The 27,766-nt window shown below is 32.2% G+C and overlaps 1 protein-coding gene across 3 annotated transcripts in view; it reads right to left on the reverse strand.

Moving 5' to 3' along the window:
- The window catches only part of TBCK (TBC1 domain containing kinase), a 199,202-nt gene that overhangs the window by 133,430 nt on the left and 38,006 nt on the right, over positions 1 to 27,766 (reverse strand). For all 3 annotated transcript variants that reach the window (XM_045799213.2, XM_087866381.1, XM_045799216.2), the window contains 5 exons: positions 17,291 to 17,405; positions 15,718 to 15,791; positions 7,570 to 7,711; positions 3,108 to 3,168; positions 224 to 285 (listed from right to left, as the gene is read on the reverse strand). In XM_045799213.2, coding sequence (XP_045655169.1) covers positions 224 to 285; positions 3,108 to 3,168; positions 7,570 to 7,711; positions 15,718 to 15,791; positions 17,291 to 17,405 — 454 coding nt within the window. The remainder of the gene's footprint in view (positions 1 to 223; positions 286 to 3,107; positions 3,169 to 7,569; positions 7,712 to 15,717; positions 15,792 to 17,290; positions 17,406 to 27,766) is intronic.

The raw sequence follows: 27,766 nt of genomic DNA on the forward strand, positions 1-27,766 counted from the left end.
AAATGATCCATTTAAAATATATTTTACTCAAATTTTTGCTATTCTAGGACATTTTGATTTTTCTAAAAAGTCTCTATTTGGACTTTATACTAATTTATATTAGTTTGTAACTCTATGAAAAAACAAATATCCGAACAGAAATAAACATAGCTTTAAAATAGCTTGCTATTAGACCTCAAGTATACAAAATACATACATTTTCAATAACAGATTAATGACAAACCTTTATAATGTCCAGGCAACCATGCTCTTCAGCCAGAACTATTATTGTGTCATCTACACAATCTAGAAAACAGAAAAATTGTATGAATTAATGTTACTTTTCTTATCTATCAGAACTGAACTCAGATAATTTTTTTTAAAAATTGTGTTATGAAGTTTTGGAAACTGGAATACTAAAAAGCTTGTGACTTTGTTAACTTTCCTTACATGTTATGATAAAATAAAGACCTTAAACAGTAAATATTAACTGAACTACAGATACTGGAAGATAGCCACTTAAATAGTGACATAAAGCAGTGGTTCAAGATGAAGATTCTCTTGTTCTCTCACTCTTGCTCTCTCTCCCTTTATATGTATTGTACATATACATATTATTCTTTTGTACTTACATAATTTGGAGAACGTACACACATCTCTGGGTATTTAAAGTATACATTTTTACAATCCATATCAAAATACCAACAGCATACTTCACAGAACTAGGACAAATAATCCTAAAATTTAATTTATATCGAGCCAAAAAAGACCCTGAAGAGCCAAAACAATATTGAAAAAGAAGAACAAAACTGGAGGTATCATGATACCAGATTTCAAGATATACAACAAAGCTGTAGTAATCAAAACAGTATGGTACTGGCACAAAAACAGACACATAGATCAATGGAACAGAATAGAGAACCCAGAAATAAATTTATGCTTACATGGCCAATTTATCTTTCACAAAGAAGTAAGAATATGCAATAGGAAAAGATCTCCTCGACAAATGGTCTTGGGAAAACTGGACAGCCACATGCAAAAGAATGAAACTGGACCACTTTCTTACACCATACACAAAAATAAACTAAAAATGGGTTAATGACCTAACTGTGAGACCTGAAACCATAAAAATCCCAGAAGAGATCACAGGCATGAATTTCTCTGACATCGGCTGCAGCAACATCTTTCTAGATATGTCTCCTGAGACAAGGGAAACAAAAGTAAACTATTGGGACTACTTCAAAATAAAAAGCTTTTGCACAGTGATGGAAACAATCAACACCAAAAAAAGGCAACCTATTAAATGGGTGAAGCCATCTGTAAATGACGTTATCTAATAAAGGGTTAGTTTTCAAAATATTTAAAGAACTTAAACAACTCCTGATCACTGTATTGTAAACTTGAAACTTGAAACACTGTATGTTAACTATACCGTAACTTAAAATAAAATTAAAAAAGAATTTATACAATTCAACAACAACAAAAAATAATCCAACTAAAAATGGGCAGAAGACATGAACAGACAGTTCTCCAAAGAAGACATACAGATGGTTAATAGACACATGAAAAAATGTTCATTATTACACATCATCAGGGAAATGCAAAGTAAAATCACAATGAGATAACCACCTCAAACCTGTCAGGCTAAAATCAAGAAACACAAGAAACAACAAGTGTTGGCAAGGATGTGGAGAAAAAGGAACCCTTGTGCACTGTTGGTAGGAATGCAAACTGGTGCACTCTCTGTGAAAAATAGCATGTAGGTACCTCAAAAAATTAAAAATATAAGTACCATATGATCCAGTAACCCCAGTATAGGGTATTTACTCAAGGAATATGAAAACACTAATTCAAAAAGATATATGCAGCCCTATGTTTATTGCAGCATTATTTACAATAGCCAAATTATGGAAGCAGCCCAAGTGTCCACTGATAGATATATGGATAGCAAAGATGTGGTATATATATACACAATGGAATATTACTTCGCTACAAAAAAGAGCAGATTCCTGCCATTTGCAACAACGTGATCTAGAGAGTATAATGCTAAGTGAAATAAGTAAGAGAAAGACAAATACATATATGATTTCACTCATAGGTGGAATTTAAGAAACAAAACAAATGAAGGAAAAAAAAGAGCCAAAAAAACAAGACTCAACTATAGAGAACAAACTGATGGTTACCAGAGGGGAGATGCATGGCGGGTAGGTGAAACAGGTGAAGGAGATTAAGAATACATTTATCATGATGAGCACTGAGTGATCTCACTGAGTAGTCTATACATTATTGAATCACTATATTGTACACCTGAAATTAATATACACTGTATGTTAACTACACTGGAATTAAAATTAAAAACATAATAAAGTATAAGTTAGTTGGTAGACCATATTAAGAAATCTCGAAGACTTCTTAAAAACCTTATTACCAATCTTTGAAATTAAATGTTGTAAATATGGTAACATTTTATGCAATTATATTTATAATCCATTATTATTTCATATTTATTGATACTTTTCAATACATATTCTTATTTGTAAACACTAGTAATGTGGATACCAATCCATCACTCTTTCACATAAAGTGCTCTATCAGTTTTTCTCTCCTTTATTACCACATGTGCTTTATTTATTCTACTCTAAAGTAGATTACATAAATTTACGTAAACGAATTAAATATTAGGATCTAATATACATGTAAAATAAATGAGCTTGTTATAAGGAAAAATAAATGTTCTTCTCAGTCAGTCATTATTCACACATGATTCATCAAATAGAAAGCTCAACACTTAAGATATATTGTCTGAAGGTAAACTGCTACAGAGAAATATATTTATTCTCATATTTTGATTTCACAACTTAGCTTACTTGGCTAGATCGCGAAGCTAAGAAAATACCTATCCACATTATAATTCCTTAAGTAATGAGTAAGGAAAGTGCTACAATAATATTTCAGAAGGGACTTAAGTTGTCCTATTAATGCTTACCATTGATCATTAGAACATTAAAGAAATTCAGGATATTTCAGTGTATTCACTATTTTAGAACACATTCTTAATGTGTATGATTACTAACAGTCACTAAAGATTATATTTGTAGTTGAAACATAATCATTTGTGAGACACTTACCTAATGTAAGCAAAAATTTTAGTCTTTCAGAAATATCCAAGCTCTGAAATAATTTTCTTCCCTGAATAAAATGGGAGAAGAAATTTGTGTTAACATTTACATCTTTACAGGGAGGCACTGTTTTTTCCCCAGAGATGAAAATGATTTTATCAGGTATTTCTTTTTTTCTTCAGAGGTTTCATTTGACTTTTAAAGTTAGCTCACTAAAGAAAAATCATCAGTTTAAGATTTAAACATTTCATAATTCTAAGGATCATTACATTCTAGTTTTGTCTCAAGCATTCTTCACTTTTGAGACTTACATAACCTGGTTGTCTAGAGAGATTACAGGCCACCAGGAGTCTTATTTGATTAAGAGACTAAGATGACCCCTGGGAAAGACTCATATTATCCTTACATTTACCCAATTAATTTTGATTTATATGTCATAATCTGGGTAATCTGCTGTCTCCATTAAGATACACTCAATGATACTCCTTCATCCTCCCACAATGAATTAGACAAGCATCTTTTGTGCTCCCATAGCACCTGGTACATTTATTTTAAGATACATACATTGTATTTTAATTGTTTCCTTATTATTCAGCTTCAGGGGGCTGCTTGAAATAGAGTCTGGAATCAGTCATAACTTCAACAATTATGTGTTGAGCAACTATTGTGTGCCAAATTGGACTTTTGACCACAAGTTATATAATCTGGCCAAACACTTAACCACCTTAAGTTTCACTTTTCTCATTTATAAAATTGAAATATTAACTGTACATGCCATACAGGTTGCTGTGAGGATTATAGAATATATAAAAAAGTGTCTCACATTTTTTGCACGTAGAAAATCCTTCATAAATGTTGGCTATTATTCTTTTCTTACAAACAAATGAAACTTATCAGATCCTTTAAGTAGACTTAGAAGGAAAGGCTTAAGAAGATAGCCTGGTCTTTATGTGGAGAAAAAAAGACTTATTTTTTTTTAATAAAGAGAGAACAAAAAGATTTCTTAAATATTTATGAAAGTAGAACTACAGGTGGAGAGATCATTGAAAAAAAAGTTGCCATTCCTCTCTCCATTTTTTACACTATCTTATTAATCTTTTAGAAATACAGGTTTGATTTTATCAATATCTTGTTTAAAACCTTAAATGGTACCCCATACTTTATATAACTAAATATAAACCTTTCAATTTAGCATTCAAAATCTCCTAGGATATGACTCTAAAATACCTTTCCAATCTAAGTGCTTGCTATTTATCTACCTGTGATGAATACACACACAAACATATATATATACACACAAAGCAGTTCAATTTGATTACTTGCAATACACTGAATATACTCTGCCTATTCAGGCATATTGATGATACAATATGATTGATGATATCATATGATCATATGATTTTGACTGATGTTATTTCCCTACTAGTAATTTTTTTCTTCATGGCTATCAAAATTCTATATATATTCTTTATTTCATTCCCACTCCTGTATGTTAATTTTGTGAGTCAAAGAATTCAAAATTCAAATTACTTTCAGCACGTTGATGGCATTGTGCCACTGTTTTCTTACACCCAAGCTACCAAGAAGTTTAATGCCAATCTCATTCTTGGTAGGTAGTATATCTTTTCTTTCTGACACATTTTAAGATTTTCTCATTAATACTGATAAAGTCATCAGAGCTGAGTAAAGGCAGCTTGGCGTGTTAAGAGTACAGCTTTGGATATAGTTAAAGGGTACGAATCTGCTTAAGTACTTACTATTATGTAACTAGGACAGGTTGGTTAATTTCTCTGTACCTCAATTTCCTGATCTGTAAACTAAAGATAACAATTAGATAAATTTTATAAGACTGGTGTGAGTATTGATTGAGATAATAAAGCGATTAGAAAAGTACCTGACTTTTGAAAAGTTCTTAATAAATGTTACCCATTATTTCATAATTGGTTATCTCCTAAAAGTTTAGTATATGATTTCTAGGTGTTGGTTGTTGTTATACATTGTGATTTTGTTGTTGTTGTTGTTGTTGTTGATTTGCCCTGCAAAGTAATTGGTGGGTCTTTCAAACCAAGAACTTCACTCTCAGCTTCTGATACTACCAAACGACAGATATTAGAACATCTGGATCTACCATGTCTTTCAAAATTTCTTTTGTATTTTCAATCTCTTTATTTCTTTGTGACATAATCTGAGAGAATTACTCAATTGTTTCCTTTATCTCCTAAAGAACACATACTTTTCAAGTCCTTTCAATGGTGTAAATTCTTCTATTTGTTTCTTTTTTATTGTAGGTATTCTTTTTTATTGCAGGTATATGTATTTACAGCATGTATAGTATTGTAGATGTATTGTTTTAGGTGTTTGGTATTTCTTAGATATGTACTCACCTATACATCGTTTGGACTATGGAAACTTCTGGGTAGCAGAGGGGCTGTACAGCCTTCTGGTGATATGGCAAGAATTTCCCAGCAAAACTGTTTTGGTATAGCTTTTCCTCTATTTCTAGAATTTCTAGTGTACCCAATTTCCCTTTTTAGTTGTTAGTGAGCTATTAATTTATATCTTAATATTTTATATCAATTATAAAGGTTTGATGAGGTAGAGGAAGATTTAAGCTTATGTTCAATATGCTATTCTAAAACTAGACTGTCTAAACTTAAGTATCACTTAAAATGTCAATGAAGTTCCTATTATGAAATTAATATTTCCTTTCTTGGAATTCACATAGCTCTTCTGCATTTATCTTCAAAGTTCACGGACTTGAATTAAATTATAAGCTCTTTGACAATGTGTCTTAATCACAGTTTACCTTGTTACATTTGTCATGATGCTACACAGAGTAAATAGTCATCTACATTTGTTGAATTGAATTACTCATATAAAACATGTCCTGATCATTAGTAAAGAGTTTAGATACGGGTAATATAAAAAAAGGAAAAGCTATATATTTCGCATTTACATTTACATATACTTCACATTCACATTCCAATAAGATTTTTCATTTAGGCTATGATTTTAAACAAAAATGAGATTTGCCATCATTTCATACCAATGAAAAGTAAAATGGTATTTTCCCTTAGAAAAAGCAGTACCAGTATATAAAGCTGCCATGTTATTATGAATATTAAAATATTTTATGATTAAAGTCATAATCATAAAATATTTTTCTTAATCATAAAATATTTTAATATTCATAATAAAAGGTAATACTGATGGACTATTTGCTATGTAACATACTGTACTAAGTACTTTATATATATATTATTTAATTTAATTTTTCTAACTACTATACAATTCAGACAAAAAATTTCTGCTTCTAAAGACCTCAATGTCCAAGTAAAGTACATAAATGTGACGCATGCTATAATAGAAGAGGAGAGCAAGGAAGATAAGGACCTAATGCTGGCAGGTATTTGAAAGTAGGACTGAGAGACTGTTAGTTGTCTCTCCAAATCCATTCTCATCTTCTTTCTCAATATTTACGTGTCCAGCTAAAGACTGTATTTCTTAGTCTCCCTTGTACAGATATGCAATGTGGCCACATGAGTAAATTGTCACCGATGAAAAGTAAAGGGTTGATATTTGCCCTTTTAGATTATCTTCTTAAAGAACAGTTGCCACAAACTCACGTCTCTCCTTCCCTTATGCCCAAAAGGCGATAAAGAAACAACTTCGGAAACCAGACATTTGAGATTGGTAGAGCCATAGCCTAGGTTTGTTCATGACATGGACTGTTACATCAGGGAGAAAAACATCTATGTTCTTTAAGCTAATACATTTTTAATTTCTTTCTTTTTAATAGCAGCTTAGTCTTTGCCCTAATAAATACAGATGATGTCTGGGAAAGATCTCACAAAACGCAACTCAACTATAAAGTGAATCTTATAGAAAACATAAGAGAACAGAAGAGAAGAAGGTATTTAGGGAGAAAAGAATACCACAGAAAGGGAGAGCATGAACATATCAAAGAGTGTAAGCAGCTTTAGTGTAAGCCTTTCTAGAACTGGTTAATTTTTTTATACTTAGTACAGTGCAAATTCTTTATACTTAGTGAAGTACAAACACTTATAAAGATACCAAAATGATAAGCAAATAAATTGTCAAATAGGATTTTTTTTTTTAAGATTTTACTTATTTATGTGACAGAGAGACAGACAGTGAGAGAGGGAACACAGCAGGGGGAGTCGGAGAGGAAGAAGCAGGCTCATAGCGAAGGAGCCTGATGTGGGACTCCATCCCAGAATGCCGGGATCATGCCCTAAGCCAAAGGCAGACGCTTAACGACTGCGCTACCCAGGCGCCCCGTCAAATAGGATTTTTAAACAAGTCACACTGAGACCTAAGCCTTTTTCCCCCCTTATATCCAGTCAATCCACAAAGCAAAAACATATTACTAAATAGCTTTCTTATTGGAAAACTTATTCTAATAAGCACACAATTTCTTTTTATTAGTTTAATATTTCTTTATACATACCACACAAAGCTCAAATAAGATGATTCCGAGAGACCACACATCTGATTTGGGGCCAGACGGCAATGGTTTTTCACATGGCACGTGATCGGTGGTTTTGAAAATTCCTTGTGCAATTACCTCGGGTGCCAAGTATGATGGATATCTACAATGATATATTAAATAAATGAGTAATTACTACAAACTACAAAGAGAGAAAAGTAGTACTACATTTTTACTATCTGTATGATAAGATCTATGTAAAAGTCCAGTGCAATTAAATTAACAATTTTTGCTAGGAAGAATTCTAAACTAACCATCATAATGTAGGTCTTCATGTCCAGAAATCAAAAGAAAATATATATACATCTCAAATAATTTTAAAACTATTGTGTCTCTCTGAAGCATTAATTCCTTTCTTTGCTTTCCTCTTTTTAACACATTGCCGTCTTACAGCATTCTGTTTTCAGGTATTTTCCTTTCCTTCTTACTACCTGTCTTCTCCTTACACTTATTTAAAGCACATTTTATCTTGGAAAATAGTATGTATTCTTTTTAGTAGAAATGTCAAAATCTTCCAAGATACATAAATTGAAAACTAAGATTCTCTCCCATTTCTGTACCTCAGGAACCCATACATACTTATACAGATAAACCTGACCACCCATCACCACTGCCCTACAGGGCAGCATACTATACATACTACTCTGCACCCCTTTGTTTTTTCACTTAAAGTATGTTTTAGAGATCATTCCATAAAAATAAGTATAGATTGCCTTATTCTCTTTGAAAACTGCCAATAATTTCATTGTATTAATGCACTTAATTTATTTGACCAAACTTTGAAGAATATTTTGGAAGTTCCATTCCTATGTGGATAATCAATCAATTGAGCCCTATTCCATTTATTGAAAACTCTATTTCTCCCCCAACTATTCCATAGTACCAGCTTCTACCACAAATAAAATCTCTACATGCATTTTGATTTGCATCTTGGTTTCCTGTTTTGTTCCACTGGTAAACTTGCCTGACACTGTACCATTATACTATCTTAAGTCTAGAACATTATACAAATAATAGCCAATAATTGCTAAGACAAAGTCCTCTCAAAACACACACATCTTTTTCCAAAATCTGTAAAGAACTTATTAAACTCAACACCCAAAGAACAAATAATCCAGTCAAGACATGGGCAGAAGACATGAACAGACACTTCTCCAAAGAAGACGTATAAATGGCCAACAGACACATGAAAAAAATGCTCAACATCACTCTGCATCGAGGACATACAAATCAAAACCACAATGAGATACTAGCTCATACAAGTCAGAATGGCTAAAACTAACAAGTCAGGAAACAACAGATATTGGCGAGGATGCAGAGAAAGGGGAACCCTTGGTGGGAATGCAAGCTGGTACAGCCATTCTGGAAGACAGTATGGCGGTTCCTCAAAAAGTTGGAAACACAGGTACCCTACGACCCAGCAATTGCACTACTAGGTATATACCCCAAGGTTACAAATGTAGTGATCCGAAGGGGCACCTGCACCCCAATGTTTATAGCAGCAATGTCCACAATAGCCAAACTATGGAAAGAGCCCAGATGTCCATCAACAGATGAATGGATAAAGAAGATGTGGTATGTATATATGCAATGAAATATTACTCAGCCATCAAAAAAATGAAATTTCACTATTTGAAATGATGTGGATGGCACTAGAAGGTACTACAGTAAGCGAAATAAGTCAATCAGGGAAAGACAATTGTTATGTGAGTTCACTCATATGTGGAATTTAAGAAATGAAACAGAGGAGCAAAGGGGAAGGGAGAGAAAAATAAATTAAGATGAAATCAGAGAAGGGGAAAAACGGTAAAAGACTCTTAACCACAGGAAACAAACTGAGGGTTGCTGGGGAAGAGAGGGGTGGAGGGATGGGGAAACTGGGTGATAGGCATGAAAGAGGGCATGTGATGTAATGAGGACTGGGTATTATATGCAACTGATGAATCACTGAACTCTACCTCTAATATTAACAATATGTTATATGTTAATTAATTGAATTTAAATAAGAAAATATTGAATTCCGCCCCCCAACCCCCCCCCCCCCATACACACGTTTTAATTTCTCTGCAGGAGTGTCTAGGTACTTTTCAGATGTTTGTTCTATATATATACATTTAGAACTATCTTGTCAATGTCTTTCTCTCTTTCTCCCTCCCTTTCTCTCTCTCTCACAAACACACACACTCACACAGAGTTGGAATTTTTATTGAAATTAGATCAAATGTAGAACAGCTTGGGGAGAACTGGCATTTTTCTGATACCGACCCTAACAATTTACGAACAGGTATCTCTATATTTATTTAGGGCTTTCATAATGTCTTTTTAAAAAGATTTATATTTCTTTCACAAAGGTGCTTTCACAGAAGTAAAATACCTGCTTAGATTCTTATTAGGTATTTCATATTCCTTTGCTGATATGTAAACAACTTCTTTGTATTAATTTTGTATCTAGCAACCTCGCTAAACCCTCAGCATTTATGGGAGAATTCTTTTGAGCAGTCTTTATAGATAAGCAAAGATTTGTTTATAGTGACATTTTGTTTCCTCCTTTCTATAATTATAGTTTTTAGTTCTTTTGCTGCCTTATGTGGTAAAACTGCTAATATGAAAATAACTGGTGATAGTTGACATCTTTGTCTTGATCCTCATCTTTTAAAAATAGTTTTAACCTTTCACGAGTATAGTCTCTTTGCAGAACTTTCTGTCAGTGTTAATCATGAATAAATTTTGAAAATTTCTGAACACCTCTTCTGCAATTATTACAAAGATAACACGATTCTTTTCCTTTTATATGCTAATGAACTTAAATACATTAATTAATTACCTAATGTTTAACCAACCTTGCATTCCTGGAATTTTTGTTTCTAGTGATTTCATTTTTAAAAATGAAAATTTTATCTTTTTTCCATTTATTATATCTGATTTCTTTTCCTTGTCCAACTGCATTCATTAGTACCAGATATACACTGGCAAATGATAGTGGTGTTAATAAATATTTTTGTTTAAACCTACTAACTTCTGGGTTGAGATCAATCTCTATCTACTAATAGGCAGATATAGATAGATGGGTGAAATATTCACATTGTCCCTTTTTGTTAAGAATTTAATCAAGAACATTACAATAAATCTATCAAATGTTTTTAAGAAACCACAGAAATGATTATTTGATTTTTTACTTCTGATATATTATCCCATTAAATTATGTTTACAGATCTCCTAAACAATCCGTATGTTCGTAGAATAAACCACACTTAATAGCATCTTCTATAAGCTTCTGGTTATTAACTTTTCTATTTAGGATTTTTAATATTAATATAACATATTTTACTATATAATAATAAATAATCAAATAGGAGTATGATTTATATTTAAACATTTTATGTGGTATCTATGGGAAGACCAGGATTAATGTTAGACTAGCTTATCCAAAAATAATCTGCAAGCTTTTCCTTTAAAAAAAACCTTGAAATGTATAGTATAATAATTTAAATGGCAACAAATTTAACCTTTCATTTCAGGTTTGGTAGAATTTGCCTCTGAGTCTACTCCAGGTATCTCTGTGGGGAAAGGCAATTTCTTCTACATTTCTATAATTGGTGTTTTTAGATTTTAAAATTCTCTTTGGGAGTAAGTTTTGGTGATTTGTATTTCCCTTCCTTTTATTCTAGCTTTCGAATTTGCTCAGAGCCAAGCAAAAAATAATTTATCAAGTCTTCTAATGTTCTCTAACTCTGCAGTTATTTTTCCATTACCATATCTTATTTTGTGCATTTTGAGTTTTTCATCTTTTTCCTGATTAGGTTAACTTTGAACTGTCTTTATTATAGATGCATTTCTTTTTGTCTCTCAGTACATTACTATATTCTGGTGATAGATGTTATAGAAATTTGTTATAGGTTAATTTCAGAATACTTCACTGAAGATAAAAATTTGTATTTATAAAAAGTACAGAAAAATTTTTAGCAGGAAATTCAATGGAAAATATAAAGGAATTGATAAGAAAATCATATTGTTGTATAAAATAACTTCCTATCAGACTAAAACACTGTTAATGTCTTCTGTCTTCTAAACTCATAAATGTAAGCTATTTAATAAAAAAGACAAAGGCTTTATAAACATTATATTCTATAAAATGTGTCAAACTTCTTTCATTTTCTAATGAATTCATTTTATGAATAATTCCATAAAACCTTAAGTTGATCTGCTGAGATGGAAATTCTTTTTCCTCTCAGCGAATCCCCATGGTATTTTATCTGTATCTTTCTTATAGTTCTCAGATGATTATGATACTTATTTTACTTGTTTTATATATGATGTAATAGACTATACACAATATGTAATACTACACATTTTTATGTTTTGTTTTTGTTTATGTTTATATTTAGTATACAAAAGTTTACCCTCCTGTCAAACAAACAAACTTGAGGGCCCTGGTGTATCTTACTCATTTTTATAAGCCCACAACAACTACCAATAAAATTTAAAAATAAGATATGCTCAGTAAATTTTTGTTAAAAAAATTGTTATTTTTTTAGGGCACCTGGGTGGCTCAGTCCATTAACTATCTGCCTTGGCTCTGGTCACAATCCTGGGGTTCTGTGATCCAGTCCCATATCGGGCTTCCTGCTCAATGGGGAGTCTTGCTTCTCCCTCTGCCCCTCCCCCCTGCTTGTGGTCTCTCTCTCAAATGAATATAAAATCTTTTAAAAAAATAACATTTCCTATAAAAAATGCCAATTAAGACTTCCTTACAATTTAAGTAGACAGTACATAAGTATCAGACATATTGACAATTATTAAATTTAAATCCTATACTCTAGAAACAAAAGAAACAAAACAGCTTTAGAAGAGAAATGAAAATGAGGGGATTTCTGCCTTACTGCATACGTGCATACCTTTTCTTCATTTATCATTAAATTTAGTCATGAGCACAATTATCTGGATTTTTCAATTCTACGGCGATTAGATTACTATGACACCCTGCGATAATGACTGTAATCAAAATATATTTAAGCATATGGAACATCTATGTAATAACATGTAACGCAGGCACTCAAATATCACTTCCATTTCTTTTCTGAATTTTTCTGCAGCCTCCTCCTCACACTATGATTGCCAATACTTACTTACATGTAAGATATAAGTCAATTAAGTCACAGAATATAACTTAAATTCAAATGGGTAAATTAGGCTTTTACATTTCTTTCCATTTTAATGCAATGATGATAATGATACTAATATCTACTTTTAATTTGCTCATATATTTCTCTCATATACAAATTTGTATTATGTCATTTTACTCTAAAGTGATCATATTGCTCTTTTAAATGACATCTCTGGAGACAACTGAAACCTAGTAGAGAAAGGATGGACTTGATATTATAATACCTGTATTCTAGTTTCAATTTTAGCATATATTCTATATGTGATCAGGGTTTCTTAATCTGAAAACAGGAATAATAATGTTTATCTCACAAAACTATTATAAATATTAATGGGTACTATTTTTATAAAAATGGAAAATATGACATAAATGCAATGTTGTATTTTTAATCATCATAACCATGATACATCTAGAAGGCAAATTGTTTATTTTTAATCCTGATTTCCAGCACATCTTATCCAAAAATAATGGTGTGGGTAGTGAAAGGCCAAGTAATACTATAAGTAAATCGTTAAATCCAAGATTTCTGACTGGTGATATCTAGAGGCATAGAGGTGACCCACGCTCCAAAAATTCTCATTTCCCTTCTAATCAAGAATTGATTACACTAATTAATAAAAAAAAACCCTAGGATTGTTTTTAAATGTAGATTATCTCTTTTTAACAACTGTCTCTTCTTTAGCATAGCATTTTAACACTCAAAGAAAATTACCAGAACTTTGCTGTATGGCTGGTGAGGCTTTCATCATCTGTTTGATCTTTTAACAAGGTATTAAGCTACTGGCCAACTGAAATGAATGTCCAATTTCTAACTCTTTATAATATTTTGAAACAGATGTTAACATTTTACTTTGTTGTTCCTTAATATTTGTCTTTTGAATCAACTGCAAGCTTTTTCTGGTGTAAATATTTTCTTTCATGCCTTAGCTGTTTGATCACTTTATTTTTCCTGGCTAATGTTTCACATTTTGCTCTTTGATACTTTCTGGTCAGACCCTTTGGGTCCAAGACTTCAAAGTAAACCAGACCAAATGGCACACAAGACCAATTGTATTCAAGCATTTTAAATTCAAAAGTAGTTCTTCAAAATGCTTGATGTGCTTTACAAAAAAATCACTTCCTTTCTTCCATTCGTCACTAGTAAACCTAAAGCATCTTTAAGTAAAAGGTAAAAAAAAATTAAAGTGATTTTTGTTTGCATTATGTTTTTGGAGTTCTTTCTCATACAGCTTGATTTAGACAACATGAAGAATTAGCAATCACATTTACTTCCTGTCAGACTACTGCTCCCCAAAAGTTACTTCAAAAGGCAATTATCACATATGAAAGAAGATACTAGTGCTTTACTGTGGACTTATTTTTATTATACTCAAAAGGGTTTTTATTCCCCCCACAAATAAAAAGTGGCTATTTTTACAAAATATTGTTTTCATGCTTGGAAAACAATTGTTTGTTTCCTATGACCACAAGTTTTGGTATGCAAAACTTTAAGATGATTAATTTATGTACCTTAATAAGTTGGCCATCAAAAGAGAAAATTTTCCCATTAAACAATGAGCTTCTTGAGGACAGGAACCTATCTTATCTGTTTTTGCACATCCAGCAGCCAGAAGAGCAGGTGCTCAATAAATATTTTCTTAATAATTAAAGGAAGGGATGAACAAGCAACTCACTTTAAGATTACTAGCGATGGCCTAACTAACAAAAATTTTAGGTAAGAAACCTATAATCTACCCTATAAAGTAAAAAGGGTAATTTATAAATGAGTCCTTTTTTAAAAACATCTAATTAAGCAATGTTCTCCTACAGAAACACATTCCATGACTTCAAACCACAATTCTTGGTAATGGAGTGACAGAAATGATTTTAGAGAGCCCAAAGAGCACAACACAAATGGATATTATTTAAAAAATCACAAAGCAATTGAACAATAGGATTAAGGTCTCTAGATTAGATAACAGTATTACATTAATTTTAATTTCCTTGTTTTCATATTTGTTTTGTGGTCATGTAAGAAAATTCCTTACTTTAGGAAATACAAACTGAAGTATTTAGGGGTAAAAGGGCATCATATGCACTAATTACTCTTAACTGATTCAAAAAAATATTAATATACACATACACCTATATGTATAAGAAAAAAGAAAGAGATAAAGCAAATGTAGTGAAATGTTGACATTTGGGAAAACTGAGTGAGGGCTATATAGGGATTCTTTGTACTATTTTGAAACTTCTATGTACTGAAAATAATGCCAAAATTAAACACTCAAAAAATAAAAGAATTATACTATTAAAATGTCTAAAAAGCGACCACACAATAAATGTAACACAAAAATCTGTATCAAAAGCATCTGGCTAAGAACAGGATAAAATAAACTTTCCTGTCTTGGAGGCCAACATAAACTGGACTTCCATAGCGGAAATGATCAAATACACCTCTCCAAACTTAAACATAGACTTTTAGGTGTAGACTCTACCCCATTACCTCTGATACCTACAATGACTTAACTTGATTCTTAATATACAATTATATCTTATGGACCAAGGAATTTAATTTAGAAAAAGTAGAACATACTATGAGAATGCTTTTTCTCAGTCTTTTAAGGAACACACATTATCACTGTAAGAATCTGGCCAGCCTTCTTGCCTTAAATTTAACTAATTCTGGGTGAAATGAAATTAATTAGTAAGCATTATAAGATGAAGAAGGTCAATAATCTGTTAGCCTCTCTGCCAATTCAATGAAATATAAACATTAGATATCTTTTGGACACTGGGAAAAACTGTCTACTCTTTAAAAGTATATAGAAAAGTAAAATATGTTAATAAAGAAAAGCTAGTTTTGTGTAAGGAAGTAATATAACTAATAATTAATGAAATATATATTTTATCAAATATTACACAGTTTAAGACATAACTCAGAAAAAAAGAAAACACATTCTTACCCAATTGGGAAATCAACATCATCACCATGAGCTGTCATGTGATAAAGTCCAAATTTAGCCAATTTAACATGTCCCTACAATAATAGTAATAAAAATCACTATTAAATGTTTTAATATTAGTAGCAGGAAAAAGTATCATTATACATTTCATAAATAAAGAAAAAATGAATTTACCATAATTTTAGTTTACCATAATTTTATTAAAAAGTATTTGCCAATGTTTGAAACCTGCTTTATACTCATTACAAATATATGTATAGGCATATGTGTATGTACGTATGTACATACACATATATCACTTATATATAGATCTCAGAACAACAAATAACACTTAAAATTTTTTGTTTATATTTTCCAGGTATTTTGACAAAACAGAAAAAGCAGAAATGTTCTCGTTTGTCTTGAATCCCTGCTTAGAAATTTTTTGATAATTTTAATAAAAGAATTTTTTTCCAAGGACTTCAAGTCCATTCATAATGCTATAATTTAAACCTGACACGGGAGCTCTTAACTTGAAAAGATCAGTTCACAAATCAAGATATTAGTGAATCTGCTACATTTCTAACAATTTTTATAGTGTTTGAGAAAGTCATAATAATCACAAAAGTGAGGTTCTTAATAAAAAGCAAATATAAATTTTATAAGTCTCTTAAGTTTTCCTCCTTTTAGATACTTAAGACTTTTAAAAAAGTTAAGTTGATTTTAAGATTTGTTTTCTTTTTCTCAAGAATTTTATTTCCCAGCACTATAAAACGTTTATATATTAAAACAACTCAGATTGGTTAGATACTCCACTGCTACAAAAATGAAATTAATGAGTACTACTTTATGATTTTTAATATCATAGGGTAATTGTAGTAAAAGTCTGGGAGAAAATCAGAGGAAAAGAATAATCCTACTACTACAAAAACTACTTCCCCAGAAAAATATCTCTCAAAACTATTTTATGTGCTTATGAAAAAAAATGAAAGTATGATTATTCCTGAAAACATATCTAATCTTGCTACCCATAACTCTCTTATAGAGGTTGACCTGCTTCTTATTAATCCCCCACAAGATTTCCAAGTAGAGAAGTGGCACTCCAATAAGAAAAGAAGCTTGGTATGAACAGCTGGTAAATAAAGAAGATAAATGGAGAATAAAATAAAAAAGAAAAAATGGGGAAGAAGAAAAATAAAGAGTAGAAAATACAATGCAGCTGTGTTAGAACAAAAATACTCTATGTAAATAGAGAACTTTCTTAAAATGAAAGCAAATTCAGAGGAAGAATAGACTGGGAAGCTACCATGCCTATTTTTCAGAAAGCGAATGAAAGGAAAAACCAAACATGAAGTTAGAAGATGAATCTTGGGGAAAAAAAGAATAATACATGTGAAAAACACATGGATTTATATAATTTAAAGATAGTTGCTTTTTTTCTAACCACCACAAAGATATCACTTTCATAGAGCCACTTCATTATGAATATTATTAAAACATATTTGTATACTATGGTCCCTCTAAGTGGGTCTGATTTCAGTAGCTTCCAACCACAAACAACAAACAAATATTTAATGTATTATTTGACAATTACCTTTCGGTCCAAAAGAATATTATGAGGAGACAGTGCTCGGTGTACTATACCATGTTTGTTCATATACTGCAAACCTTGAAGTACTTCAAACGCAATGCACAGAACTTTTGAATAGCTACGAAGAAAACAAAAGGTCACAGATCAATAGATCAATTACAAAGCAGATACAAAATCTATTTTAAAGAATAAAATAAGGTATAAAAATTCAGTTATATTTTTATTATTCCTCCTCTATTCAAAGAAAATACAATCTATACAATTTATAAAATATACACTATATACATATTTTGGATTTTCTGATTGCAACAAAATTGATCTGGCAAAGATCCTACAGTTTCCTAAAGCTACTCTAATAGCAGTATTTATTTTTTCCAGGAAGGGAGTTGAATTTTGGTGGCTTGTGATTAACCTTCTGCAGGTTTGGCTTTGCCAAATTATCAGAAAAGTTTCAGATACGTGGCAGAACTAAGTCAAGGAAAACCACTATTCCTGCTCAAGACAAAATGCCTAAGTCCCTGAAAAATAGCTAAAATACATTTTATGTTAGATTTACATGAGGTTACTTTCTATATCAATCCACAAAACAACCTCCAGCAATTTACGATTTATCAAACATTTCTCTTTAATTCTTTCTAAGCCATCTTCCACCGTGATGTCCCGTATCTCTCTCTCTTCATCTCTTTCCATTTTTTTTTTTTTTTAAATCAAGCACCATTCATATGGGAAGTCAGGAATGAGATACAGAAAAGTAGGACAGATGGATTCAGACCCAATCTCCCAAACTATCAATATTAACATTTTGGTATAGATTTCTTTTCTACCCACTTTTTTTTTTTTTTTTGCCATTTTGAATTAGACTTTTAAAAATTAAATTAACATCTGCAGGCAATCACTAAAAGTAATTTTTAAAAAAGATATAAATAAGCCAACAGTAGAGATAAAATGGAATTATTAAAAAAAAAAAGTCAACCCCAAAGCTGGCAGAATAAAAGGAAAAAAAGAACACAGAACAAATGGAACAATTAGAAAGCAACAGATTTTAATTAGGATGTATCAATCATTATATTAAATGTAAATGTAAACATCTAAACTCACCAATTCAAAGCTAAGAATTGTCAGATTGGATAGGAATTAAGGCTCAATTGTATTCAGGCTATCAGCAACCCACATTAAATAAAAGATGTAAATTAAAAGTAAAAGTAAAAGGATGGAATAACAGGTCACTGGTATCATGGGCTTGCTTGGAGGGACAGGTTAACTACAAAGGAGTATGTGGAAATTTTACCGTTATCTTGATTTTGATGATGATTACACTACTGAGTTTGTCAAACTAACTGACCTGTACACTAAAAAGGTTATATTTTAAAGTATGTAAAGTATAGCTCAAAAAATGTGATGTTAAAAAAAGTAAGCTGAATAAAATTTTCAAAAAAAATACTTGCAATTTGACTCCCTCCTCTAAATTAAAACCATAAGAAAGAACAAGACATGAAAAGCGAAAATCCCTCTCCTCTCATTCTAGTCTGACTTTACAGAGGGATCCACCCTTAGCAGTTTCTGTTTTCAATTCTGCTGGTGGTTAGAATTTTAGTTAATATAATTAAGTCTTCGCTATGCAAGATGATATAATTAACATACTTTTACAACTTTCCCATTTTCCTTTCCCAACTCCTGATTTTTATTAGTTATATTTTTACATTATCAAATTTTATAAATGAAATAAAAGAAATCTACATTTCTTTCTTGAAGGCTAAATGAATAAACAAGTAAATATATAATATGACATGGTGATTAAGTGTTAAGGAGAAAAAGTAGGGAAGAGACAATGTGCGGTAGCAGGTTGCTAATACATATAGAGTGTGATCAAGGAAGGCCTCACTAAAGTGACATTTGTGCAGAAATCTGAAAGAAGTGAAAAACACATGTAGCTCTCTGGGAAACAGGTGATTCAGGCAGAGGGCACAGTAAACAAGTCCTGAACTGGGAGACTGCACAGCAGTTCAGAAAATGCAATGAAGCCACTATGCATGCAGTAGAATGAGCCAAGGGAAATGTGTTAAGAGATGAGGTCAGAGAAATAACAAGGATTCAGATCATGCAGGCCATTTAGGCCATTGTAAAGACTTTGACTTTCACTCTGAGACAGATGGGAAGTGAGTGTCACATTGCCATACTATGATTAGTAAATATTCACTGTAGAACTAAGGAAAAAATATAAACCTAAGCCCCTTAACCCCTAGTTCTCAAGCGAAAAGGTCTCAGTCATCAGGATTTAATAGATACTATAATTATATGATTATAACTATTCATGAAGATTATCATCAGCTAGTATCATTTTTTATACCTCCTATAATTTGTTTTTTTATTTTTATTTGGCTAGAATACATCCATGAGAAAATTTTTCATAAGTGTGGCATAAGTAGGACATTTTAAAGTATGACAGGTCTTAAAATATCTTATTCTTATCTTTAAACTTGGAAAAAGATTTCTCCATTGTCTTTAAGTGTTCTTCATTAATGGTAAGAAGTCCGGTATCAATATAATTTTGTTGTAGATACCTTGTTATTCCTCTCTGAAAGCCTCAGATTCTTTTTCACTTTATCATTAAACTTATAAAATTTTAGTCCAGTATGTCTAGAGTGTGGGCATTTGTGCATTTATGTTAGTAAGCGATAGGTGTGCCCTTTTAACCTGAAGACTTACATGTTCTATTAGCAGAAGAATTAACAAGGAAAAGTTAATTTGTTAGGTCTTTGTTTTCTCACTCTGCTGTATCTTTTAGTTAGAACTCTTAGTGGGCAGGTAAAAATTAGATCCATTCTCCAAACCAACTTTCTGTTTTATTTCCTGTAAGCACAGCCTTTAATCCTATCTCTTCTATTATTTAATTTCCAGATTCTTTTCTGTTCTGTAGTTGTTCCTTTCAATAGATCCTATTCTCTGGTATGGATACATTATTCTTTTGAGTCTCTCTGAGGATAGTTACTAGAATTCTGCTGATTCGGGGGGGGGGGGAATGTGTTATCTTCATTTCCTCTGGGGTAAGTTTTTTTGTTTGTTTTCCTCCCTTGGCTCTTTCTCTCTCAGACTTTTTTTTTTTTTCTCAAATGTCAGATAATCACTGGTTGTCAGCCATATTTTAAAATAAATTGATATTCTCCATGAAGTATGTAAAAAAGAAACAATAAAAGTTACTATTTATAAATGCTCATTTAAACTATCTTTATCAAATAGTTTCCCACATATTAAAGAGCCACAACAGTCACTCTAAAGCAAACAGGGAATATGTGAAACAAAAACAATTTTAAATTAATGGAGTTTTCATAACACCCTCAAAAAAGAAACCAAATATGGAAAGGAAAAGTTCCCAAACTTTAAAACAAGTATAGTAACATTGATAAATATGTGCATATGAAAGAATGCAAATGTCTCACCTTTTAGAAAGAAAGAAAAACTTTCCTTGAAATTGACTAACAAAACATAAGAACCTAGTTTTCTAAGTTCATTCAGCTCTGTGAGTCAAGTCTACAGTAGGAATCTCTCTTGTGCTTGTTCTCTTTCTCTGACGTGCACACACACAATTCACAAAATCTTAAAAGCTGATGCCATATTCAGCTATGACACTAGAGGACCTCAGCTGCTCACTGCTTCAATATAGAGGTCTTAAAAAATTAAAATAAACCTTTAAAGCGATTTTTCCATTAAATCAGTTCTGAAACAGCTGAACACAGAAGACTGCATGTTCAACTTTGTCTACTTGCTTTCCCTGATTGTAAGATATAACTGGAAAATACTTTCATGTCAAAAAGCACATTCACGCTATTATCGAGCTGATGCACATATATGCTGAAATAATTTTTAAAAATTCAAACATAGGAAAGCTGAAGCTCATCACAAACCTTTTCTTAGCTATTACTTGAGACTACACATGTATTTAGCTAATGGACTCCGTATTCTTCAGTATAAATCAGAGTAAATCAGAATTGCTTATCTGTCCTTTTGTACTCTTGGGATTTAATTTTAAAATGTATTTTAAAATATAAGGTATAAGGAGAAGAAAAAGATAGCATTATTTTCTACAATGAGGAGAAATCAGTATTTGTGAAATTCTGTATACTTCTTGCTTTTAAAACTATATTCTTTAATACTGCCAATAATTTAGATCACAAAATCTTTCTAAAAATTTTTTTGAAGTAGCCAATGCGATTATAACACAACAGCAAGGTAAAAAAAAAAAAAAATCATATGTCCAGTAATAGCGTGTCACATTTAATTGCAAACAGACTCCAGAAGGAGAGTTAGGATTAAGAGAGTGGGAGTCACACAATTAAAAAAAAAAGATGTTGGCAGGGGAATAATAGGACTTCATCCTACACAATTCCCCAGTTAGAATCTTGTTAATAAAGAAATCCATCACTAGTCTAGAAAATGTAAGTGAAACTTCAAGTCAGAAAATATTCTCTTCCTTTTAAAATTTTTAGTTACTACTGTTACTCCCAAAGACTGCCAGGGTAGCATTTACTTTGTTACCATTGTCCTTGATACTCTGAAAAGTTTAATGAGCATAAAAATCTTTGGTGAGTATAAATACATAGATATGGCCAAAAGGTAGCTTTCAAAATAATATGCTTAATAATTTTTAATAAAGCAAGAAGATATTTTAAAACACTTTCCTTTATATTTAGACATATCAATTAAATAGCTTTTAGCTGCTTGGTATTGTGTTTTCACACTGCTGTGTTTTTAGGCTCCATGAATATCAAGAGAAAGAACTGATCTCTATAATCAAGAAACCTACAGTATAGTTGGAAAGACAGATTTATAAACTGATAATTTTAAATCAACTGAATTCAACAGAATTTCAATATAACTCAATAATTAAGTTAGCAGAGGAGAATTAATCATCCATTTCCTCTGTGTTACAAGAAAAAGAAAACATGAACAGTTATTTATTACATTGGTGAAACCAAAACAGATAAAAGTAAATAAATCACTGTACTCTGAGGCAGGTACTAATTTATTCAACTTGTAATCCTTATATCTATCACAGTGACTGTAAGGTAGGAGTTCAATAAACATATATCAATAGGTGTTCAATATATGTATGCAATGACATCCCATGATGGTACAAGAGGGTGCAAATAACAAGATTAAATTCTTCACCATTAATGAAATAACAGCTCAAAAAAGTATTACACTTGCAGTGGATCAACAGTGTCAGCCTCATTTATAGAAGGTTGATTTCTTGTAAGTTGACATAGAGGCTTTTTTTGAAAGAAAGAAAATCCTGCCATTTGCAACAATATGGATAAATCTGGAGGACATTATGCTAAGTGAAATAAGCTGGACACAGAAGGACAAATACTGCCTGATTCCACTTACATAAGGTTTAAAAAAGAGTTAAATTTATAGAAGCAGAGAATAGAACAACGGTTATAAGGGACTGGGGAGAGAAGAAAATGGTTACCAGGGAATGGGGAGAGAGGAAAATCAATTGATTTAAAGTTTCAGTTGTGCAATACTAGTTCTAGAGATCTGCTGTATAACATAGTGTGAATAGTTACAATACTGTATTGCCCACTTAAAATTTTGTTAGGAAGGTCGATCTCATTTGTTAAGAGTGTAGATAAGTGTTCTTATCACACACAAAAATAAAAAGGACACAGGGAAACTGTTAAGAGGTGATGGATATGTCTACTACCTTGATTGCAGTGATGGTTTCACAGGTGTATTCATATATCCAAACTCAAATGTATACATTAAATATTTGTAGTTTCCTTGTATATTAATTATACCTCAATAAAGGTGTTAAAAAAAGAAATAAGGATAAATACTTATCAGCATCAAACCATCAGTTCTTTCTGGTATTTGCAATGTTTCCAAGAAGAGATGTGATTCAGCTTGCAAGAAACAGAGGCCAAGAAAGAGAGTAAGAGGTCAGGGTTGCTGAGATAGATTTGGAAGTCATTCACAATAGGTGGTAACTAAAACCACATATGCTATTTCCTCTGATCCATAATCCATGATATTTCTAAGGGCCACTCCACAAGCCAAAATACCCATACTGTCAGCAAACCAAGGGAGGAAACACACTTCTGGATTCTATGAGTTCAAGATGTTCTTTCACCTTATAAAACCTGATCACTCCCACAGAAATTTTCCTTTTGGTCTAAAACTTTCCTTACTTGGTATCAGCCTGAAGTAAAATGTTAAGGGAGAGTAAACACAGATGAAAACTAGTTAACTACTGTGTGATTTAGGAAATAAAGAGGAAAAATGAAATACTAATGACTGATGTTCAGATAATAATACAACTGTATAACCCTGTGCTATCTTCAACCTAAACTCTCCTTTTGTAGCCTCAAGACAATAGAGCTCAAGTAGTATATACTTTTTAATAGCTCACTGGTCTATAATTCTGAATTTGGAAAGGGGGTATTTTCGGTGGTGAGCTAATGTCTTTGAGGCTCTTATAATTTTCCACTTATCACTTATTAAATTTTAACATTTTGTTAAAAATACTGCACTATTTAACAGAGCAATTTTTTTTTTCTAAAGAGAAAAAAAGAAAGTTTTTGAAATTGAAAAAGGAAATAACTTATTTCAATACTGGGTACACATGTTTTAGCCTGAAAGGTTAACCATCCATGCTAAATTTAATAATTTAATAATTCATTTGCTTCAGATGTTTTGAAATGGAAGTTGCACTGATTAACTGCTTAAAGATTATTTTGTAATAGGCCTAAAAAAAAATCAGTCCATCTGTCCCTAAATTGTGAGACTAGGCATATTTTACAACTTGGTTCTCACTCAAAAAAGAAAAAAAGTTGAAAACTATAAATCTGGAATGTGACTAATTCTCAATGGGATACAATAAATTGGGGAATTAATTTTCCAACTCGAATACTAGATAACGTTCCTTTCTCATCACAAACTTAATTTGATAAGATCAAAAATACATATGGAAAGCATAGTCTAGTGGTTTGAGGTTCAGACATAAAGCCAGGAGACTCTGTCACTGACTTGCTTTGCTTGGAGAATGTCCCAATTTCATCCTGCCTCAGTCTGCAGATGTATAAAGTGGGAAATGTAACACCAAAAAGGGGCTGAATGGAGATCAATGAGCTATTGGTCCTGCACAGAATAAGCAGAACAAAGTAAACAAAAAGCCCAAGTTCTTCTCAAAACCCCCCCAGGGTTTCTATAATAAATTGTGTAACATTTTGTTTATCTATCTATCCATCTACCTGCCTACCTAGCTACCAACCTACCTACCGTCTATTTCTCTATCTGTGTTCCATAAATTAACAAAGATCGTAAACTGGGCTCTCCAACTATTTGCATGACACAATAAAAATCAGCAAAATGGTTTTCTAATTTATCTGTGAGAAAAAAATAGACATTTGATAAGCAGGATTGGAGGATCCCAGGGTGAGCTGGTTAATTCTGCAACATCAATTTTTCTTTTCCCAAGCAGCTATACTATCTTGGCACAGACACTCCAAAAACATTTCTTTCACCATAGTTACTAATATTGGCAGTGCAAACACACTGGGTAATAGATCTCACTTCCCAGGCCCTGGCAGCATTTGGGACCATATAAAGTTGTAACTTTTCTCTAAGGCAGAACCTATGGTGGCTCGTGTTTGCTTGGATCTGTACTAGCTCATTCTGAAGTTTTTTTTTTTTTTTATTAAATTTATTTACATATTACAGCCTGAAAAAGAATGAACAACTTCCTATTATTGTTCAGAATTTTGATTTGAGATTAACATTTTCCTTTTAGGCTATCTGCTACCCTACCCCCAACCCATCACAACAAACAAGGGAACAGGAGAGGCCCTGCATTTTATGCACATGTTTAGTTCCATGTTTGCAAGACAGCATAGGGCAAACAAAAGTCTGTCAAACTGAAATGTTCAGTTCAATGATGTGTTGGTCTGTCTTAAGCAAATTATAAGAGATTTGGTTGATGAAAATTTCCTATTCACAGTTTCTATTCTATTTGTCAGAATTGGGGTGATACAGTGATGCTATTTTGATCAAAGAATATAAAAAATTCAAATTTTATTCTTAACTACTTTTTAAATTCTATCAACCTTGCAAAGTTCCTATGATATATTATAAAGAAGACAGAATAAAGCAAGATAACATTAATAGTTGGGCCTTTGTCTTCAAACCTAAAGTAGAAGTCTAGGGAGCTTTGCTTACCTACATAGTTCCTTTTTCCCAAGACAAATCACCTGAATGTCAGTTCTATTTCTCCTAAACTTCAACTAGAGTCTCTGATCTTAACACTATGACACAAGGAAAGTTAGATTAATTCCAGGAAGCTATAGAAAAGAGAGTAGTGTGTGTATGTATGTGTAACACACACACACACACACACACACACACACACACACACACACACACACACAGAATCACATAATAATAGCAGAACACTGTTTAAAAAGGCGAAGGACAATTCTATTTTACTAACTCATAGAAAAGCCTTCCATTAATGAATAATAATATTAGTTGATGTAGTCTAAATGGGGCCCCACTCTCTATGCCCCAAAATGTCCACATCCTAATCCCCAGAACCTATGAATATTACCTTATTTGGAAAAAAAGGTCTTTGCATATGATCATCATGGATTATCCAGCTGGACACAAAATCTAATATCAAGTGTTCTTATAAGAGAGACACACACAAATGAGGAGATATGAAGATGGAGACAGAGACTGGAGTGATGTGATCACAAGCCAAAGATGCCAAGGAATGCTGATAGCCACCAAAGTTAGAAAAGGCAAGGAAGGATTCTTCCCAGGAGCCTCTAAAGAGAGTGGGCCCTGTCAACACCTTGATTTCTGACTACTGGTCTCCAGAACTGTGAGAGAATAAATTTCCAGTGTTTTAAGCCACTCAGTTTGTGATAATTTGTTGCAGCAGCCATAAGAAACTAGTATAGTTGTTTATAAAGATGCACGTGACACCAAGGGGACTTGTTTTTCTCCATCATGACCTGACTAAACAGAGTAATTCTCCTTCATATTTTTCTTAAATGATTTTTAGCTAAATTACATACAATAAAAACCACTCATTTTAAATGTACCACTAGAAGAGTTTTGACAAATGTATATATGACTACGGGCACTGCCATAGTCAAGAAACAGAGCACTTCTACCACCTTGAAAGGATTCTCTTGTTCCTCTTCCCAGATAATCTCGATATCCTACCCGTGGCTCGAAGCAACCACTGACCAGTTTTCTATCATTCTAGATTAAATTAGCCTTTTCAAGAGTTTCAAATAAATGGAACACTACAGCATTATTTTGTATCTAGTTTTTTTTTACTCCGGATGATGTTAAGACTCATCCATGTTGTTGCCTGCATTACCAGTTCATTTTTTTTTTTTTTTTTTTTTACTGCTGAGTGGTTAGTATTTTACTAACCTGTTTATCCATTCATCTGTTGAAGGACATTTTCTCCTTCAGACTTTTAATAGCTAAGCACAATATAGTTTTTTGCCAGGAAAGTGGTGGACACATTTACAATGAAATTTCACAAGGAAATAAACAATAATACAGAGTCCGAGATTTTAATCAGTGTCATATTCTTAAAACTGTCATTATCGGAGAACAAATGAAAATTTGTGGCATAAACTAATAGGAAGCACATTAAAACATGCAAATTGTTTTGTTTGTTTGTTTGTTCGTTTGGGTCTAAGACGTATCTGGCAGATCTGGGAATGTCCAGTTATTATCATGACGATCTTGAAGCCCTTACCTGCATTTGGACACGGATGTAAATGCTGTACGAAGCAGACACGAATGCTTTTCTTATGTCCTGTCACCTAAGACAGGTGACACCCACAACTGACAAAATGTCTAGCTAGTGAACACACTAACATGAACAGAGGAAGTACAGTCAGCATATGGTCAGTCACAGTATGCATTGACCAGAAACAGACTGCTTGCAGAGGAGAGCTACGACTTTCACTAACTTAGATGATTAGAAGAGAGAAAACCACATTTTCTCTTTCCTAGGTAATCTGGGAGGAATTTATAAGTAGGGTATCAGTCACTCTTCATATGACCACTTTGTTTTCGTATTAAGTCACTGTCTGAAATAGCAACCTATATTTATGACTTGTCATCTTAAACAAGACTGTCCCACTTCTACCCTCCAAAACTGTTTCATAAAGAAAAATAGACAAAGCAATCTCATTGTTCTCTGATGGATGCTTTTACTAGTTAGCTCTCCAAGTTCATCTCCTTCACCTCTCCTCCCATGGACGCTCTACATCTGCTTTATTCATCTGCTTACATATCAACGCCTTTTTGCACATGCTGTTTTCTCTGCCCTTCTATCTGGTCCACATGGATGACCCCTACACATTCTTTAAAATTCAACACAAGCATTATTTCCTTAGTAAAACTCTTCTGGATTCTCCTGGCTGTGAGGTACTACGTCTCCAAGATAACTTGCAT

This window comes from Ursus americanus, chromosome 13 (assembly GCF_024610735.1).
Source record: "Ursus americanus isolate L20-20 chromosome 13, mUrsAme1.1.p, whole genome shotgun sequence".
NCBI classification, from domain to species: domain Eukaryota; kingdom Metazoa; phylum Chordata; class Mammalia; order Carnivora; family Ursidae; genus Ursus; species Ursus americanus.